The sequence below is a fragment of the Theobroma cacao genome, chromosome 5 (assembly GCF_000208745.1).
Source record: "Theobroma cacao cultivar B97-61/B2 chromosome 5, Criollo_cocoa_genome_V2, whole genome shotgun sequence".
In the NCBI taxonomy this organism is placed as follows: Eukaryota; Viridiplantae; Streptophyta; class Magnoliopsida; order Malvales; family Malvaceae; genus Theobroma; species Theobroma cacao.
Genome location: NC_030854.1, coordinates 21,064,224 through 21,083,487, shown reverse-complemented (window position 1 = coordinate 21,083,487; position 19,264 = coordinate 21,064,224). Strand labels below are relative to the sequence as shown.

At 33.5% G+C, this 19,264-nt stretch overlaps 2 protein-coding genes across 5 annotated transcripts; both read right to left on the bottom strand.

The window, feature by feature from the left end:
• LOC18598656 (probable U3 small nucleolar RNA-associated protein 11) lies at positions 390 to 6,957 on the bottom strand. 4 transcript variants are annotated; one of them, XM_007028255.2, is made up of 9 exons: positions 6,600 to 6,957; positions 5,361 to 5,532; positions 5,143 to 5,233; positions 4,884 to 4,975; positions 4,688 to 4,781; positions 4,489 to 4,568; positions 2,718 to 2,801; positions 906 to 1,005; positions 390 to 816 (listed from the first exon to the last, which is right to left on the bottom strand). In XM_007028255.2, the coding sequence occupies exons 2-9, from the start codon at positions 5,414 to 5,416 to the stop codon at positions 724 to 726; spliced, it is 690 nt and encodes a 229-aa protein (XP_007028317.2). In that variant the 5' UTR covers positions 5,417 to 5,532; positions 6,600 to 6,957; the 3' UTR covers positions 390 to 723. The 4 variants fall into 4 exon arrangements, with proteins under 4 accessions (XP_007028317.2, XP_007028318.2, XP_017977721.1 ...); XM_007028256.2 differs by lacking the exon at positions 6,600 to 6,957 and adding an exon at positions 5,836 to 6,301; XM_018122232.1 differs by lacking the exon at positions 6,600 to 6,957 and adding an exon at positions 5,624 to 5,831.
• LOC18598655 (CDPK-related kinase 1) lies at positions 10,192 to 17,642 on the bottom strand. The gene is made up of 11 exons (XM_007028254.2): positions 16,530 to 17,642; positions 15,772 to 15,902; positions 15,147 to 15,188; positions 14,945 to 15,053; positions 13,994 to 14,072; positions 13,620 to 13,916; positions 13,220 to 13,332; positions 11,695 to 11,802; positions 11,557 to 11,619; positions 11,263 to 11,430; positions 10,192 to 10,838 (listed from the first exon to the last, which is right to left on the bottom strand). The coding sequence occupies exons 1-11, from the start codon at positions 17,010 to 17,012 to the stop codon at positions 10,701 to 10,703; spliced, it is 1,731 nt and encodes a 576-aa protein (XP_007028316.2). The 5' UTR covers positions 17,013 to 17,642; the 3' UTR covers positions 10,192 to 10,700.

The following is a 19,264-nucleotide window of genomic DNA, read 5'->3' as shown; positions in this document are numbered from 1 at the left end:
ACAAAAATGATTAAATTTCATACATAATAACCTCAACCAAGAAAGTTTCAAACATTTTCCGACTAAAATAAAAATCCTTCTCTATATCAGCATTTTTCTTTTTTCCTAGTTATAACATGTAAGCCAACTTATATGTTTAAAAAACTTGATTGTACTTTATAGCATGACTGCATAAGCCAGAAATTTTATTTCTTGGTTAAAATAAAAAATTACTTACGCCCTCATTCGGGCATTGTTACTAGTACATTACAATTTATTTTCAACGGACAGCCTAGTTTAACTTTAAATGTTTATTTTGACAAAGAAACAATCTTAAAACGTTTCTCTTTTAATGGCAGATAATGATATCCATAGACTAACAATTCCTTAGATTCATAAAGCTGATGGCACGATATCAAGAAAGTATAATGATGCTTAAATACACAAGCTTTGAGCCCATAGACTCCAGTACAAATCACCAAATCAATTTATCAAAAACCATTCAATATGCATGACTGAAGAGTTCGCTACATACTACAATTTTGATAAATTATCTTTGAAGTCATATGCCTAACAGAAAATATCTCAACAATGCAAAACTCGTCATTAACAACTCATATTACAAGCTTGCTGCTTCAACATTTAAGGTTGGATCTCTCAAAGACGTGATGAAGCTCCTGAAATCAGTTAGCACCAACACAAACTTTAATCTCACTGACAAATCGCCTAACTACAAACACCTTGTCACCTCTTTCTTTCTGATCGCCACTTGAACACTGGCTTGGAGGTTGGACATATTAACTCGTCTTCACGGAGTTTGCGCTTCCGACCCTTTTTCTGTCCATTAAATTGAATGTAATGTTTCACTTCAAAATTTAAATGCATTGCCCACAGTATATTAGGAATTCACTTAAATATGCCAATACCTGTAATTCCTTCTTCAATGACATTTCCATATATATTTTCGCCAGCTCATTTACTCTACTCTTCCTGGCCTCTAATTCCCTGTACGATGTAGCTGTCTTCCTACATGTGAAGGAAAAAAGAAAGTACAAAGATTAATGTATGTGTATGTGTATACACTACATGCAATCATGGCTTCCAAGATGAAGAATAACGGATGGCAATAATAAGTTTGCATAGGATGGGAAACCTGGCAAGCAATAATTATATTTCAAGCAATCATGGCTACATGGCAAGCAACAACTTATAGTTTTAGGTTCAAACTGGATGGAAACAACAATTAGGGTCCAATGGTTGATTTAGGATGGAAGAGATTGAATTTTGAGGTCTGAAATTAAACAAACAGAACAAATTTGAATGCCGGTCTGGGCATCTGAACATTACCCATAAGCAGTATACTAAGTTCAGAGATAGGGTTACTATTTGATGGTCTCTTTGACGTTGGACTAGTTACTGCTTGATAGAAGCTATTTAGAAATTAAAGGGCTTGATTAACCTGAAACAGATTAAAATAAAGAGTAGAGAGGCTTCACAGATTGCTTCACACAATAGCAACAGCTACTTCTCATCAACCTCTTTTCTATTAATTAAAAGAAGTTGCATGCATATGTACAGATTTATAGAACAGATTAAAATAAAGAGTAGAGAGGCTTCACAGATTGCTTCACATAATAGCAACAGCTACTTCTCATCAACCTCTTTTCTATTAATTAAAAGAAGTTGCATGCATATGTACAGATTTATAGAATCTCAATTGTTAAGGACTCCAAATAGAAAATAAGATACTACCAAGATTGACATAACCTGATGTAACAAGTAAGAGCTTTAGACGGTAATTTCCAGAAAAGATAAAACTAACCAGAATATTATTGACACTTGAAACAGAAGAAACCAGGAAATAAATGACACAACTTCAACAAAGAAAAAACTGTCACCACTAACATGACTTTTAGATTAAATATGGTGGTCCTACATAAGTCCAACATACAAAGGCCATATTCCAAGTCACTGAAACTTGACCACTCCGTCTACTTCATCTCCCCTCAATAGTCAGAATTTTATGGTAAAGTCCCCTTTTCAGACATGTTAGGTGATATGTTAAACTTCAAGTGCAATGAATGTGGATTTTGAGCATCCACCAGTTAAGGTATTTTTATACATAAGCTTATGATGGCATTTGTAATTTACCTAATGCAAAAATGTGCACATTTTCATTATATTATTAGTACTTCTAAAATATTCAGTGCACCAGCAAAACCCTAAAAACCAAGATGACTAATTCACATAACTGCATAAAAACTTGTGCAACTGAGCATCACAATGAGTACATGTATATCTGCAGACTCCACTGTGGTTCAAAGGGCAGTTCATACTGTTCGGTGGCAAGTCAATATTTTAAAATGATGAACCCATGAAAACGACCCATAACAATCCCATCTTTTGTACAAACATTTTAGTAGAATGAGATGAAGAAATTTCATTCAAAACTTCAAAATATCCTCCAATAAAGTTCCCAATATTTGACATTATTACAGATTGTTTTGTACAGAAGTTAAATGTATATCATTACCAAAGTCAACAAGTCAAAATAATCAAGAGCGCCTTTCAGGAAAAAAAAAATCAAGAGCAATTGCTTAAATGATATCTTCCAATTTCCATTGAATGAGCGCTTGCAATTGTAGTTTTGAAAAGCAAACAACTTCGTGACTGAACACAATTAGATAACCAATCCAGTTATTTACAAAACACCATGCAAACATTTTCTATTAACTAACCTTTTAATATGATCAGGGATATCAGCAGAAGAGGGAGGAGTTCTGTTTTCTGAAGATTGTGAATATAATTCTCTAGCCTCTTGCCTGCAAAAAAAAAAAAAAAAGTGAATACACACTTTTTACATTTCAAAACAACAGGTACTCTTAATAAATATAGACTAGACTGTAATTCATCTGGAGGGTTTTTCTTTTTCTCCCTTCTTTGTGAAGAGAGAAAGCAGCATATACCAAAGTGCCCTACATCAAAGGGCAGAAGATCTATATTTCAACTAGTTTTACCAGCCCTACAACCATGTCAAGACATATCAAACAAAGATGAAAACTCTGAGCATTTGTACTAATCATTGAAAGCAAAAGCAAGCACTTTCAACTGTAGGAAACAACTATTGACAGTTTGAATTAGAGTACAGAAACAGATTGGTGATTTTTTTTAAAATAATAAAAAAAAAGAATGTTAGATAAGAAGGCAAAAAGAAAGCATAGGGACAATTTAGGCAACTGTTGACTACTAAATTAAACATGGTTTTGAATTTTGAATAATGGTGACATGAATTTGTCATCTTGCCTGCATAACAAATACATCAATGCCATAGAAAAAACACCTAAATGTTTTTTTTGAATAATCTTTCTAGCATAACAGCAACCCCAAATAATGAACCAATTAGGACTGTCCCCCTTGTACCAGAAAAGAACTACATCATATACCCCATTCTCTAACCCATACCACAAGCAAGACGTACCATATAATTAGTAATGCATGATGTATCTATCTATTTACCTATCTATTTGTTTGTCTATCCAACCAACCAACACATACATGCACATACACCCATTTATTTGTCTACAAATATGTTTGTGAATTTCCACAAAATTTTGGTATAGCTTTTCATATTTTTGTCTTTCTTAATGCACAACAACAAAAACAGAACCTTTTTTCCACAATGTGGGGATAACTATATGGATCATAATTGTGCCCTTAAGATCGTATTCTTAGCAATCACAGTATAAGTGGTACTCTTGTAATTTTTACCAATGTCCTCTTTGGTCATCTTCTCTTTATCAAGTCATGGAATGCTTCACTACTCACATCTTCGTGAAGGCATATTTCTAGGTCTCCTCTTTAGTTCTCCAAACCACCTTAAATCTATTTTCCTTATCTTGCCCCAAAGATATCTAGCTCCACCTTTTGCTAATACACTTCTTAATCTTGTTTGCCCATTTATACATACATCCAGTGTAACATTCTCATCTCAGCCATACTTCATTTTTTTCTAATCTTATATTTGTCTCCATTAACATAAATTGCAATAGAACTTAAAAGATAAACCTAATGTATTATAGATGCAAGTTTCTGACTCTATAACAAAAGTACATTGCTTGAACAAATTATTATAAAAATAGTACTACAACGTTTCAAAGAGATTTAATTTTCATAGATTATCTTTTTCCACATTCATCAGCTATTACTTGCATTGTTGTGCATAACTTCAAAGGGGCCAAACTAACAGCAAATGATTCATTTTACTTAAGAAAGGTCATCACCCAGCATCAGTCTTGTCAAAGTAGGGATACAAAAATGGCAATACTGGTATGATCATGATGACATAAAATGAAACCACTTGAAGAAAAACAGGATAACAGTCAAAAACAATAATAAACATGTCAAAAGTAACTCATAGTTTTATTCTCTTTGTCAGGCAACAGCTCAAAATTTTCACTTTGGCCAACAACCAAAGGCAAGAAAAAGGAAGGTGATATCAAGAAATCAAACCTGTCTTCAGCATAGTAAATGTGTCTGTTAGATGGTTGATTATCAATACAATGCAAAACTGCAGTTAGCTTCTCAATTTTCTGTAACAGAATAAAAGAATATTGATAACTAGTTCAACATAGTTTCATTACCAAAACCACGTGGGAAATATTATGCAGCCCTTGATAAACCAAAAATCATCATAAATTATTCATGCTACCTTCTTTTCACTTTGCATTTTCTGTAATATATATCCCATGTCTTGGGTCTTCATTAGCATGAGTTCTTCTTGAGTGTATTTGTTAGCCTGACTCCTACACAAATAAAGAATTTAGCGAAAGAAAAGAAAGCTAAATAAGCATTCTCGATTGCAAGCCCAAATAGAAAATGGTTAAAACATGAGAGCAGTATGTTACTCAGGTTTATGAACTCCATCAACAGTTCTTGTTTTTATCATCTGAAAGTAAAATTCATCAGGATTCCTGAATGCGGCTTTCTCCTTGAGTCTCTGTAGAGCACATTGACAAAGAGAGCATAAGAAAAAAAAATGAAAGGAAATTATATTTATATAATCATCATGAAACTATAGCCAGCACTCTGATTACAATCTAAGAAGCAGGAAAATGAATGCACTAACAACTGTCAACAGCAGGAAGAAAAGAAGCATTAACTTACCCGTAAAGTTTCCTCCTTTTTGTGGAATGCTTTCGCACGGACAACATAATCCTTGTGTTTTTCAAGAAGCCCAAATTTTTTCCTTGAGGACCTAACATATGAACAAGTAGCCATCAGTATGAAAGCAGTTACATTTAAGGAGGAATCTATCTATCATATGGAAGCAGAGAAACTAATTTAGAAAGGCCGGCATAATGAAGGGAAAAGCTGTGACTCACGGTTGAGCTCGTTCTTTGTGAGCCCGTCTACTAATGGCATTTCTTAATGATGACATTTTTAGAGCAAAGGAAAGCAAGCAATCACCCGCACTTCACTGTTGGCGTGGTTTAGGAGATTGTGGCTCGTTTGTGGACAGAGCAACCAATAGATATGCTGCAAAACTACTGAAACCTACAAAATCAAGAAAACCCTGGAGATTAATGGAAAAACTATGTGTATAACATACTTCAAACAGAATTCAATCTGAATCTATCCCTTATACATGCCCACCAACTGAATTGCATTGAAAAACTGCCAATCTTTGACAACCGGATTGATCAACTCCAATTAATAGGAAAAAACAAACCCATGAAGCTTATGAACTGAGCTTCATTGATTCCAAAACCCATGAAACTTATGAACTGAGCTTCATTGATTCCAAAACCCATGAAGCTTACGGAAACCCAGGAAATTCAGCAATAAGAATAGAAATACCTCAAGTAAATGCCTGCTATGAAGAATGGCAGCGATTTAAAAGGGAAAGCAGAGACCAGCAGCCAGAAAGGGGAAGCCTGAGTTACAGCTACAGAGTTTTGCCCTTGGGTTAAGAGTTTCTTTGTCTAGTTATATGGGCTTTAGGCCCTAATATGTTAAGAAAAGATATGATAGGGTAGGGCTTTGGGCTAAAACGGTATCTACAACATTAAACATATATTAAAATTGTCCCTAAAGAGGTGTGGTAATGACACTGTCCAGGGATATAAAAGTCTTTTGCATTGACTCCAAACCATGCGTATGGCACCCCGGATGAGGCCTTTATCATATCCTCAACTGATTTAGAACCCATGTATGCTAACCCCAACACCAAAAAACTAAAACCAAGAAAACATCCACATATGCACCAATCCCCTCCATACAATCTTCGCAAGGAAGCAAAGTAAAAACCACTTTAAAAAAAAATACAAAAGACAGAGTCTTTAGCTCCCAACAACACAACCCAATAATGCGAAGCTAGAATCTATCTAATCCCTTCAAAATCATCAATCATCACCACCCATTAAAACTAAATCTAACACCTTTTGGAAGAATAAAAACATCCAGATCAAAATAACACATTAAATACCAAATAAATCAATTCCAGATTCGATTTAGCAAAGATTATTTATTTTCAGATCACTCATTGCAGAAGAAAGAAACATGATTGCATAAAGAATTTAAACAAAAATAAAATTAAATGAGAATTATTCTATTACAGTTACCTCATTTAATGGATTATTAGAGAGAGAAAGAAAAATATGTTTTTTTTGGAGAGAGAGGTGGGTGATACGGATAGGATAGATTTCGAGGTATTTATACAATTTTAGGAGTGAAGGAGACCTTACACCCCGAGAAGACGAACGGTGGCTAGGCTTTTTTAGAAAGAGAGCAAACTGGGGGAAGAGAAGAAAAGAAGAAAAGAGGAAGGGGAAGAAAAAGGGAGCCGCAGCCGGAAAGGCCTAGGCCGGCGAAGGCAACGGCGCCGGGGACCAAAGAAGGAAGAGAGGGTTGAGAGAAAGGGGTTGGCTGCTAGGGTCAGTGGGAGAAGAAGAGGGGAGCAAAAAGGACGAAAAGAGAGAGGGGTTGCCCACTAGGTTAGATTAAGATTTTATAGGAAAATCTAAACTACGCCGTTTGTTGTATGCAAAATGATGAGGTCGGCCGGCTCCTCTCAAGCCCAACCCGTATCAACTTTAGGCTTAGCTTATTTTATTTACGTAATTTCTATTTTTTATGCGTGAATTGAATTTATGAAATTATTATAAAAAAATAAAATAAAAAATAAAAAATTAATTGAATAAATTTAATAATGATTTACTAAAATTATTGGGGATCCCAAAAACTTATTTTCACGAGGTGTATTAAGGCATAGGATAACAAAGTAGTAAAAAATTGAATATAATTCACAAAATTTTATCATTAATATTAAGAAAATTTTAAAAAGCGTAATGACTATTCATTTTATTGTAATAATTTTATTATCTAAATTATGCAGTTAATGAATAATTATTTTCAATCTCAATTTTAATTAATTTCGTTTTTATAATCATCATAATTAACAAAATATGATTATATTAATATTGGTAATATAAAAAAATAAAATCCCTTCACTAATTAAAGATTATTTAAATTAAAAAATTTACTTAATAAGACATGGGAAAAGGTTTTTAAAATGCTGTTATTTTAAAATAATTACCTTTAATTTATTATTACTATTATTATTTATAGTATTTTTTAATTTAAATTATTCTTTTTTACTATTATTATTTTTATTTATAATATTATGTAATTTAAAATTATTTTTTATAAAAAAATTTAAACCCAGTATTTGCTTCACGTATGTTATATGAATTTTTATTTATTCATCAATTATAATTATATATAAATATAAATATTTTTTAAAATATAAATAATTCAAATTTTATTAAAAATTATAAAAATTAAAAATATATTTTAATAAATGTAATTTAATACAATTAGAATTTTTATTTAAAATTTTTTTGTCAAATCATATTAATATTGAAAGCTTTTAAATAAAGATGAAAACTATAACATGTTATTATAATAATCTCAAATTAAAATTTTACAAATATCAAACCAATATAAAAAATTTAAAACTGAGTCACTTAAATTAGTATAAAAAAGAGATCAATTAAATTACAAAAAAATTAAATAACTCAAAAATAAAAAGAAAAAAAAAGACAGTAAGAACCAAAACATAAAGCCCAACATTAAATTCACCCAACAAATTCTGAAATGGGCCCAAAAAGGCGAAGCTTAATAATATCAATAATATATATTAAAAATAAATGAATATAATATATTGTATATACCTATATACATTTTTGCACAAATTATATTAATCAGCAATTTTTTTTGATCGATACCTTCTAACAAATTCGATATAGTTTTTATTATATAATTCCATAAAAAGTATTATGACAAACAATGTATTGAATAAATAATACTAAAAAAATAAAAATAAACAATATCTTTTAATATATAATTTAAATTGGTTTTATAAAAAATAAATATTTTCTTTTCCATTTTTTCCTTTTTTTACTAATTAATAATAGTACTAAGAAAAACACATTTCAAAAAGTTATATTAAGAAAATAAAAGAATGGAAAGTAATTTTTAATATTATGATTTAAGTTGAATTTATGAAAAAATTTAAAATCTTAAACTTTTTTTCTATTAGTAGGAAGCACAGTAGTGGGAGGTCCTAATTGAGAAATGGGACTATAAAGTGTTATTTATATTAGAACAAAGGGTAAAATATCTCAACCTTTTTAAATTTTAATAAAAATTTTAAACAGATTTATTAGTTTTTGAAATTAAAATTCTGCTCAAAAAATGCAAATACTGTTAATAGATATCAAGAAAAGATTAAAATGTTTTTTTTTATTAATTTAAAAAATTATTATTATATTTTAAAAAAATTAAAAAAGAAAGGAGCACCGATCGAGGCTCCCTAAGAGAGCATCGAGCTCCCCAAAGGGAGCACCAAGTGCTCCTTTGGGAGCTCTGATCGGGCTCCCCTTAAGGACCACCGGTGCTCCCTTAAGGAGCCTCGATCGAGCTCCCCTTGAAGACCATCGATGCTCCCTTAGGGAACCCCTATCAGGCTACCCTTGAGGACCGTCGGTTCTCCCAAAGGAGCACTAGATCTAGTGCTCCCTTGGGAGTCCCAATCGAGCTCCCCAGGGGAGCATCGGTTTTCCCTGAGGGAGTCTGATCGGGGCTCCTAGGGGGGCTCTGGTGCTCCTTATTTGAGAAGTTTTTTTTTAAATAATAAAAATAATAAAATTATATAATAGTAATTTTAATAATTAATTCAAAGATAAAATTATTTTTTTTCTTACCACGTCTACAAATAAACAAAAATATTAATAATTGACTAACGATTGGACCTAATATCCAACGAAAAATATTTTTTTAAAGTAAATTATTTATTTTAAAAACTAACGAATCTTCACATAATTTTGATTAAAACTTAACAAGAATAATGATATTTTACCCTAAAACAAATGATTAATACTGTGGATCCCTTAACAAAAGTTATATAGCTAGAGGAAACATGTCAAGTACAACAAGGGTAACGGGGAATTAGGTTTAATGGGGAAAATGAATTATAGAGAGATAGATGGCTTGGTCAATGGTGCCACATCTAGAGGTTACAAACTCATTATAGGAAGCACAAGGTCATAGCTAATTATAATGTTGATGGCATAAACTAGTGTCCCTTGGTCTCTTAAAGGACAAAGTTAGCCATTGCTTTATTACAAATTCTCGAAGCCTATAAATAGGAGCAGCCTCAACTCTTCTATTCACATGTACTCTATTATATACGGGCACAGAAACGTGTTGCATTTTGAGCCTTATACTCTATGCTTAGTGCATAATTGTAGAGAGCATAATGGGTGCAAAATGTTATTTCGAGTTCCAATGTTGACAAGTATTCAGTATGTTTCTTATTTTTAACAAATTGGGAGCAAAGATTATTATTTCAAGTTGTGATATATGTGCCTCCGTCCCCATCAATGAGGAATGGCATTTTATCAAATGAAAAGATAGATCGAAGAAATGCCTCCAAGAGGGAAAAAGAAACAAATTGAGTAGCAGTAACCATTATCACATGGGCAAAGAAAGAAACGTGCTTTCTTTTTCCACATAGAAAAAGACAAATCAACTTGAGGGCCATATGTCCTACGTATGTGTTATCCATGATACAAAATGTAAGTTAAAAAACACAAGGGCCAACAGAATAGTGTTTGGTAATGGAGTGATTGAAACAAGCAGCAAGGCATCGACTAATGTAAATGTGAAGACTCATGGACTGCTATTAAATTTGGTAACCAACTAGGAATAAACATCTTGGTACACAAGGGATGAACCCATAAACCAGAAAAAGTAGCTTAGAATCTGTTTGCTAAAAGCCTTACACTAGATACATTTTGCGACCCAACCTCATCTGTACAACCCTCTAGGTTTCAAGGACACCAATCATTTGATACTAAAATGGACAAAAAAGGCAAAGTTGTAGGGATAGAGAGTACCTGGCCAAACGGAAAAAAAAAAAAGGAAGAAACCCCAAGAACGAACAAAAATAAAGACATGAGAAGATGCTGCAAATTGCTTCACTAGCAGGGCATGTCAGATTGGCTTATAGTATCAACTTGCTTGCACCGTCTTTTTCATGATCCAGATGTTATGCTAGCTTTGTTCAGGCTAGCTCCCAAATGACACAGGCATTTGTTTCGACCAGACAGTTCAGTTCAAGTGAGATCAACAGATAAAAGTGTTTACAGTTGGATCCTACTTCAAGACTTCTGAAATGTGCGAGAAGAAACCCCATGTAGAAGTCTAACAAATCCCAAGAAACTAAGCTTCCCATCCGAATGTCTTATCCAGTCTTGGAGAACTACGTGCACTGGTACTGATGGGCTAAGTCCAAGTTCCTGGACCGAAAAAAAGAACACCATTTAGCACCATGATAGAGGAAGCAGCACTGGATGAGATTTCATAAAGCCTTATTCAATCCCTCAGAAATTTGTAAAACAAAACTCAAAAGATCTAAAATCTGGCAAAATTACTGAGCTAAATAGCAATTATCAGCAAGTACACTTTAATCTTTTGTTTCTTCTAGTGAGCTTGGTAATCCAAAGATAGGATAAATGGAAGAATCTGAACTGCTCTACGCAGCAAAAACTTTTCTCAACACTGGGGCCCAGTTTGGCAATCAACCATTTCTCTGGTCTTTTCTCCTAGATCATGGAGCTTATACACCTATCTTTTCCAGGTCTGAAGCCATGTTATAGGGAATTGTCTTCAATTTTACAATACCCAGGAAAACTCTGGGAGAGACAGAAAGGGAACACTTACCGAGGCAAGTTCCTCTATCATAATGGGCCTGTTGCCATCCTTCTCAAACAAATCATATGCACGCCTTGCATGTTGCTCCCAAGTTTCCATTCCTTCTAGCTGATGCACACTTATGGAAGCAGCACAAAATTCTTCAAAGTCCAATTTTCTATACTGAAGAGTACTAATCTGCACAATTCAAGAGTAAACAAGCAACTAGTATTATAATTTTAAACATATTGGAAGTATATTTTTTCACAATTTTTTAATCTGTCTTCAGGGAAAAAGATGGATAAAATAACTTAGCAGCTTTACCATGTTGACATAATCAAGGACCCACGAATCCTTCATAGCATCAGTAGAATTTTTCATCAGCGCCTGCTAATTCCAAGCTATTTAGAATGACTTAAAAAATTATAAAAATGAAAAAAACAAGTAGAGATAGAAGCAGACCGTCTTATAATTCTGCATAGAAATGAATCCATTTTTGTTAGGCCCTAACAATGTGAATTGTTCCCGGAGATAAGCTAGCTGCGGTACAGTTAATGTCTTTGCAAGGGCCTGCCATAATAGGGAAACTTCAGCCAGCATATTCTTATTCATAGTTAACAATGTTAAGCTTTAGATCTTTATATCAAGGATATAAGCTAATATTTAAGAAATTTAGATAATTTTAAAAGAAATATAACTACATCTTTTACAGTGCAAAATGTCAATAATACTGCATCCCTCAACTCCTCTATCTTATGTTTTTATGAACGCAGACAAGTTCGATTTGGTTTTACTTTGTTTTGCTGCTACGTTGGTGAGTGCTGAGTGTTGATGTGGTGGGGAAGGAGCAGTAGGAGCACTGAAGTGTTTCAAGGGTTTCAGTTGGATCTTAGTTAACCCAACTGTAAATGAGATGGGCTTGCACTATGGTTGCCAGCAATGAAATTTTACTTGTAGCAATGACAGAGTAAACCCCATAACATGATCGCTATTACACTTTTATTATATTCATACAATTCTATGTAATGCCCAGATTAGAAAAATAAAAATAATACAATGAGTCATTGATCCTTTGTGTCTTCTTAAGTTTTTCATCATTTAATCTCAATGCAAAGTGCAAAGAACAGTAAACGTCATCTCTCTTGATTACACCACACCTTTGTACACTGCCAAGTAGGGCAAAAACATAGCCAAGCAGAAAAGTGGTGCAAAGTTGTAAACCGAAATAAGCTTTGATGTAGAAAAATCAAAGGTTTCAAATTAATGTTATTAAGGTGTTAACAAGTAGAAAAGTGCGATGTGCAATAATGTAAAATGATGAACCTAATCCCAATTAAGCATTAGAACCAGATCAGATTTTGCAATAATACACAAAAAGTGAGTAGTTTAAACATTACACAAACCCCATACCAAAAGTATATAAGAGGATAATTACATTTTTTAATGTGGTGAATTTGACACAAATTTAAGGGTAATTATCTGGCAGCCAAAAATGGAGCTAAAAGACTTACCCTTATAAGTGCAATCTATATTTAGACTGTCACTATGGATGTTGTCAGGTTCATATAATTCAAGATGCAACACCACAAACATCTGTTTGATTTTGATAAAGGGTGTTTCCAATGATTATTAAATTTGACTCAACCATAAATTAGAGCCTAAATTATGCCCAAAAGTGCATTTAGATTTTTTATCTGCAGTTTTGGCACAGTTTTTAGATGATCTAAAAAGTTTGTGACACAAAAGAGTAATAAGACTTTTTAGGGTTAATCCTAGAGCTGCAGATAAAGTCTATGTTGTGGACCTTGATTTCATTTATGGTTCCAGCGCACGGCAAATAAGTTTATTAAAACCATATAAAATAATTTGATAAATAAAGCAGACATACTTAGTGGGAATAAAAAACTCATTGCTAATCATAAGAAGCAAAAAGACTAGATACTCTAAGTAACAAAATTTAGCAAGAAGCCTTATTAATTATACTTACGCCCAATGCTGTTTTTCGTAGTGCAGATGAGCCTATATAAGCTTTTACAAGCCTGCATATTATCATATCTGATGGTATCTTTATCTCATGATAATTTGCCAACCACGGATGACCTAAGCATCAATCACAAAGAAAGTTATGATTAATTTCTGAAAAGAAAAAAAAAACAAATAGAACATCATTATAAATAATCATGATCAGGCATGGAGTCTACTTGATGAAAGAAATATGGTTAGGGTACTTTCTTCATTATCAAATTATCTCCTCCAAAATTACTCCATGACAAATGATGGAAAGTAGTAAACAAATGTAACATCACAAGTGACCCCATATAATGGCTGTTTTTCCATACCAGGTGACAAAGTTAGGATTAGCTACTTGAATAGTTTTAGCTACTTACTCAGAGCCTGAGCAGCAGTTAGCCTCTTACGGTAGTCCTTGTTCAACAATCTCTTTACAAAATCTATTGCTTCAGGGGATAAAGAAGGCCAGGGAGCTTCATCAAAGCTAGGGTCAGCTTTAAGGACAGCACGAAAGATGCCAGATTCTGTCCGTGCCCAAAATGGTCGACTTCCACAAAGAAGTATATAAGCAATTACTCCAATACTCCACATGTCTGCCTCAGTCCCGTATGATCTATGTAGTACTTCAGGAGCGACATAATATGCACTTCCTACGATGTCATTCAATCTTTCATCTGCCAAATCCTACAATAGTCAAAACCCATTCATTTGAACAGAAGCAGAGAAGGGGGCCTCAGTGAGTAGATCTAACCTGGCTTTACATAGTCTGAAAGTCCGAAATCAATGGCCTTCAGAGGCGAATTCTCTTGTTTACTAGTGAAAAGAAAATTCTGAAACAGAAAATAGCACATCACCATTAAAAGGAAGAGTATGCCACATTATGGTAACCATAATGTGGGGGAGAATCATCATATAGAAGTTAAATATTTTTCCTTAGGCATCTAATTTAAAAAATTTATAATCCAGTTCTCCAATTTCTTAGTCTCATTGTCATTCCATAGAAGTAGATAATTTAAGGCCTAGTCAGATTCCAAGTATAAAATATGGGAATTTTCCAATCAAATATTGTAGAGAGAATACAATTTATGTTCCTTTTAATGAAAAATTCAGTTGGTGTTAGTTGATCACTAATGGCGATGATGCAAAATTATACATGCAGTTTTTAGAATTGCAGACAAATAACGCAGGAGTTCAAAACATAACATAGGCAAATGAATAACAAAAGACTATTTGAGAATTTTGAACATGATTACAAAGCCACTTAAAACCCAAGACTAACATGGTGGAAAGGAAGTAAAATGAAAGTCAACCAGGACAAATATACATGTTGCAGTTCAGTAAAGTAACCCTTCAGAAAATCAAAGTAACCACTCATCTTAGAAGGGATTAAAGCATTAAAATAATAAATCTCATCATCCTTTCTTGACCAGGTGAAAGGAGAGAGATACTCTCCCAAGCAAGATTATTCAAGAGATGATAGTAGAAGAGAATAGCAATTAATCATAATTCACAAGCACTCTTAAAAAGGCCACCCAAATTTTTCCAATGCAAATTCAGTCATATAAATAGGGTGCATAAGGCTTCCACACCTTATACTTTCCGATCATGGTTCAAGTAAGTTTCAAGAATGGTGATCATGAGAATTGATGCTCTAGAATACAAAGATTATGGTCATGATGCATGGCAGATATGAGTCAATTACCTCTGGCTTGAGGTCACGGTGGACTACACCTTGAAGATGACAAAAGGCCACAACACTTAAAATCTGAACCACAACAGTCTTAGCATCTTCTTCTGAGTATTTTCCACCCCTAGAAAACACAAGCCAAATCCATGTTCTTAGAAGGTCCATAAACAAGTCAAACAGTTTACGCTGAAGGGAAAAGTTTAGAGGACACATGTACCTTGATAGTATTCTATCTAGCAATTCACCACCTCTACACAACCTGAAAACCATTAAAAGTAATAGGGAATAAGTTCCAGAAGTTTTAGTTATTACTACAGCTTCTGTTACATGGAATATAACTGATTTGAAAACTTTAACCACCGACAACATTCTCTCACAGTGGATTTTTTCCCTTGAAGAAGAAGATAACAAAGACAGGAGAAATGAAAATGCTAAGAACAACAAGACATCAGGTAAAGCAAAGAAAACAATCTTCCTTCATAATTAGAGATTTGCTCCAATGAATATTTCCAGCTCAAAGAATATAAATTTGGACCAGATGTAAACCATTTGGCCAACTAATGGTGATCTCATTAAGATTTACAGTTCCATACAAATTGAAACTATATATATTAAACTACAACACTATTGTTGATCAGTGAAGTGAATGGCTAATTTCAGTTTTGACAAAATTGCTTGCATCTATCAATGATTTTCAAGTATCAAAGCTTTGGCATTAGTTCCAATGGAGTCAAGAAACAGAATAAACTTAGTCCATCCCATAATTACAACTTATATGATAAAATGAGAAAATGTAAGACAAAGAAACCTACATTAAGAAAATTCAATTTGCTCACACTTACTCCATCACTATGTATACATTGTCATCATCTTCATAGGCATCATAGAACTGAACCAAGTTCTTATGACCTGTTAAAGCTCGTAATATCTTCACTTCTCGTCTTACATCCTCTATGGCAATTGCTGTTGTCATCTGCACACAAACAATATTTGTGTCAAATACAACAAACTGTTCATTAATTTTTTTTTTTTTTAAAAAAAGAAAAAATAGCCAAGAGAGCAGTAGCTATTAAAATGCTATCTTTGAAGTCAGACCAAATTATTTGGAGGACATATAGGTTCTGCCAAGTCATTTGACTGAAGTAAGTGATTAAAAATATCACAAGTCTAATGATTACACAACAAAGAATGCTGAGCCCCTCAATTTAAGATACAAACACACAATATTTGCATCAATATAAAACTGCTTTAGCTTGAATTAAATATAATTATCAATATCATTAACCAAGCTGAATATTACTGGTTAAAGATTATACCGTCATATATAAATGGCACCCAGATATTTTCCGGATAAATTGAACTGTAAACAAAATGAATCAAATCCAAATACTTGCTAACAATCAATAGCTAAAACAAGTGCTACCAAAGCAACAAAATGGATATCTAGGATGCACCTATAAGAATTAAAGGAGTCCTAAGATGATATTCAGATCAAAAGATCCTCAATCAGAGTGACTGCAAAACGTATTCCTGCAAATTCCTTAATGACTTGTGGAAAATAAAAACTGGCTTAGAGGCAAAATTAACATAGAAATTAGACCTTAGACTTTGGAATAACTTTAACGGCCACATCATGGCCTTTGAGGCTTCCTTTCTTGCCCTTAGCCGTGCAAGTATATCCAAAATGTCCACGCCCCACTTCCTCACCAAGCTCATAATGAGACATAAAATGCTTTGAAAATCCAAAATTCTTATCCAAACCGATGTCACACTCATTTCCTTCAGGAATTGAGGCCTCATTAGGCTTAATAGAGCCATGCCTTCTTGCCAGCAGTGCCCTGATATGCTTTGCGGGAGAAGGAGGAGGAAATGGGCGTTTGAAGATGCGCAGAGGAGTAGAATTCACACTTGATATTGCTGGGGATGTCTTGAAGAGACTTGGCAATGGACTTGGACTGTAAAAAGGGAAATTTGATGACTTGGTGGAGTGGGCATTTGCTGGTGGATCATTTTCACCTGGAATTGGTATGTCTCTTGATTGGTTTTGTTGGTGTTCGGTGGGTTTTCCATGGCAGAGTCCCATTGGAAACAAAGTCCCAAGGAAATTATAGACAGAAAAAAAGTCGAATTGTAAAAGAACCTAGAACAAGTTAAAGGCTTTGATCAAGAAACAACAGGAAAAGTGCAAGAAATTAAACCATGAGGAGGGAAAAGTGAGAAACTGAATTCAACCAAAAAGAAGAAAACAATTGATTTTGGTGTATTCTTGATGTGAGAAAAAAACTCGTACTTCACAGTTTGATCAAAGGAAAGAAAAAAAAATAGCACTGTTAAATTTGCAGAAGAACAAACTCCAAGAAAATTCCAAAGCAAAAAAGAAAGAGTACCCAAGAAGGAGAATTAATTGAAAAACATAAAAACAGAACTATAATGAGAAAGCAATTCAACTTTACTGATCATACAAAAACAATGCCAGATAGAAAGAAAGACAGAACTCAAGAAGAAAAGAAGCAGTAGCAGATTTTTGGTTCGCTGCAAGAAGTGAATGAAGAGGAAAGAAACAATACCACAAGAGGGAAAAAATTTACTCCTAGAAGAAGGAAAGAATAAGAGGGAGAGAGGCAAAAGAACAGAGAAAAAAGTAAGGCAAAGATGCTTAGCATAGGCAGCAAGAAAAGGAGAAAAAAAAAAGGAAAGAAACCAAGGCTTCTTTTTTTCTGCTTTTTGTAAGCTTTTTTATTAGTAGTTTTTTTTTGTTGTGGAAATATCACTGAGAGAGAGAGAGAGAGGATAGTCTCCCCACAAATAATTAATGGAAGTGGGGTTGGGTTTTGGATCCTTCCAGCCTGTCCTTATTGCATCCAAAACACCAAAATAGATACGTATGGATGCTAGATGATGATGCAAGAGTATTGTGCAGTGTATTTGCAGTTAATATGTGAACATTGTAACAGGTTTGAGGCAAACCAAAAACCACTCATCTCCCATTGTCTTTGTGCATCCCTGCTTTGACTCACCTTTTTGTTGTTGCCCTTTGAATGGCTTTTGTCTTTTATTTTTTGATTATTACACTAATTGTTTTCTCTCTCTCTCCTTTGGTGTAAACTAAAGGATGAGTGCCACTGCTTTGTTGGACATTTTAGTTAGCCCCTAAAATATTTTCTGAGCCAGCCCTGATATGAGGATTTCAAGGTAATCTTCTCCATTAAAATAGTATAAACTGTATCATTTGTGAACAGGGTTAGCTTCTATTATCCTCTATTGCAGCTGCTTATTACAGATTTTTCTGCATGTGTCATATAATTTATTATCACTATTGCTGCACTTTTGTTCAACTTTCAATCTGGGAATTTTTCTGCATGCACTTTGTCAAACTCCCTAACCTGTTGAACTTGTAGATAGACTTTTGCCAACCTAACATTGTTGAAAATTCAGTCACAATCAAACTTCATTACTTTCTGTTCATATTAAAAATCTAAATCTCCTCCAGCCAGTTTGGCAAGCAATGTCAAAGGAATTCAGCTAGGCAGAGTAATCCTGGGAATTGTCAACCTCTACCTCTGTATTGATCCTACTCTAACCCTTCCTCTGAATTTACAACTGATTTGCCCAAATTAAAAACCGCAGTTGTTGTTGTTACAGTGAGATGTACAGGAAAGACCTCACTTTGCAGGGTAAGTGGCTTCAATTCTTGTGAGCTTTTTTGCTCAAAAGTAGGTGCATCAACTTTCACATCACTAAATAAAAGACTCTGCCTCTTTATTCTTCAATTAAATTAAACAAGAGGATTTGCTTTCCTTTGGGTGGCAATTGGCAAAGCAAAACTCCTTCCACCTGGAGCCATTTAAGTTGAGCATCCCATTGCCACTTGGAAGCTAGAATCTTTTTGTCCCTGGTTTCGATAAAATGGAATAACGGGCCAATCATGTTAGGCTTTACCTTGGTTAGTAACAAAGAGTACATTTCTGATAGCAACAAACCCCTCAATGCATGTCCTAGCAATGGATTTCTATGTGGTAAGTGACCTATGTTTTCTTCTACTGTATTTGACACTAAGTTGTATTTGAGTTTTTCCTTTTATCATGTATAATTTAATTTAGACACAATATTTGAAAAAAAATTAAAATTATTTTTAAAAATTCAAATAATATTTTTTTTTATTCCGTTCAATTAAATTCTTAAATTTTTATTTTGAACTAAATAGATTATTATAATTAAAAATCTATTAATTATTATTAATTAAAATATCACTTATCATTTATTTTCACATAACACTACGTGAAAAGTAAAAAATGTCACTACATACAACTTTAATTGAATTAAATATGTAAGTGC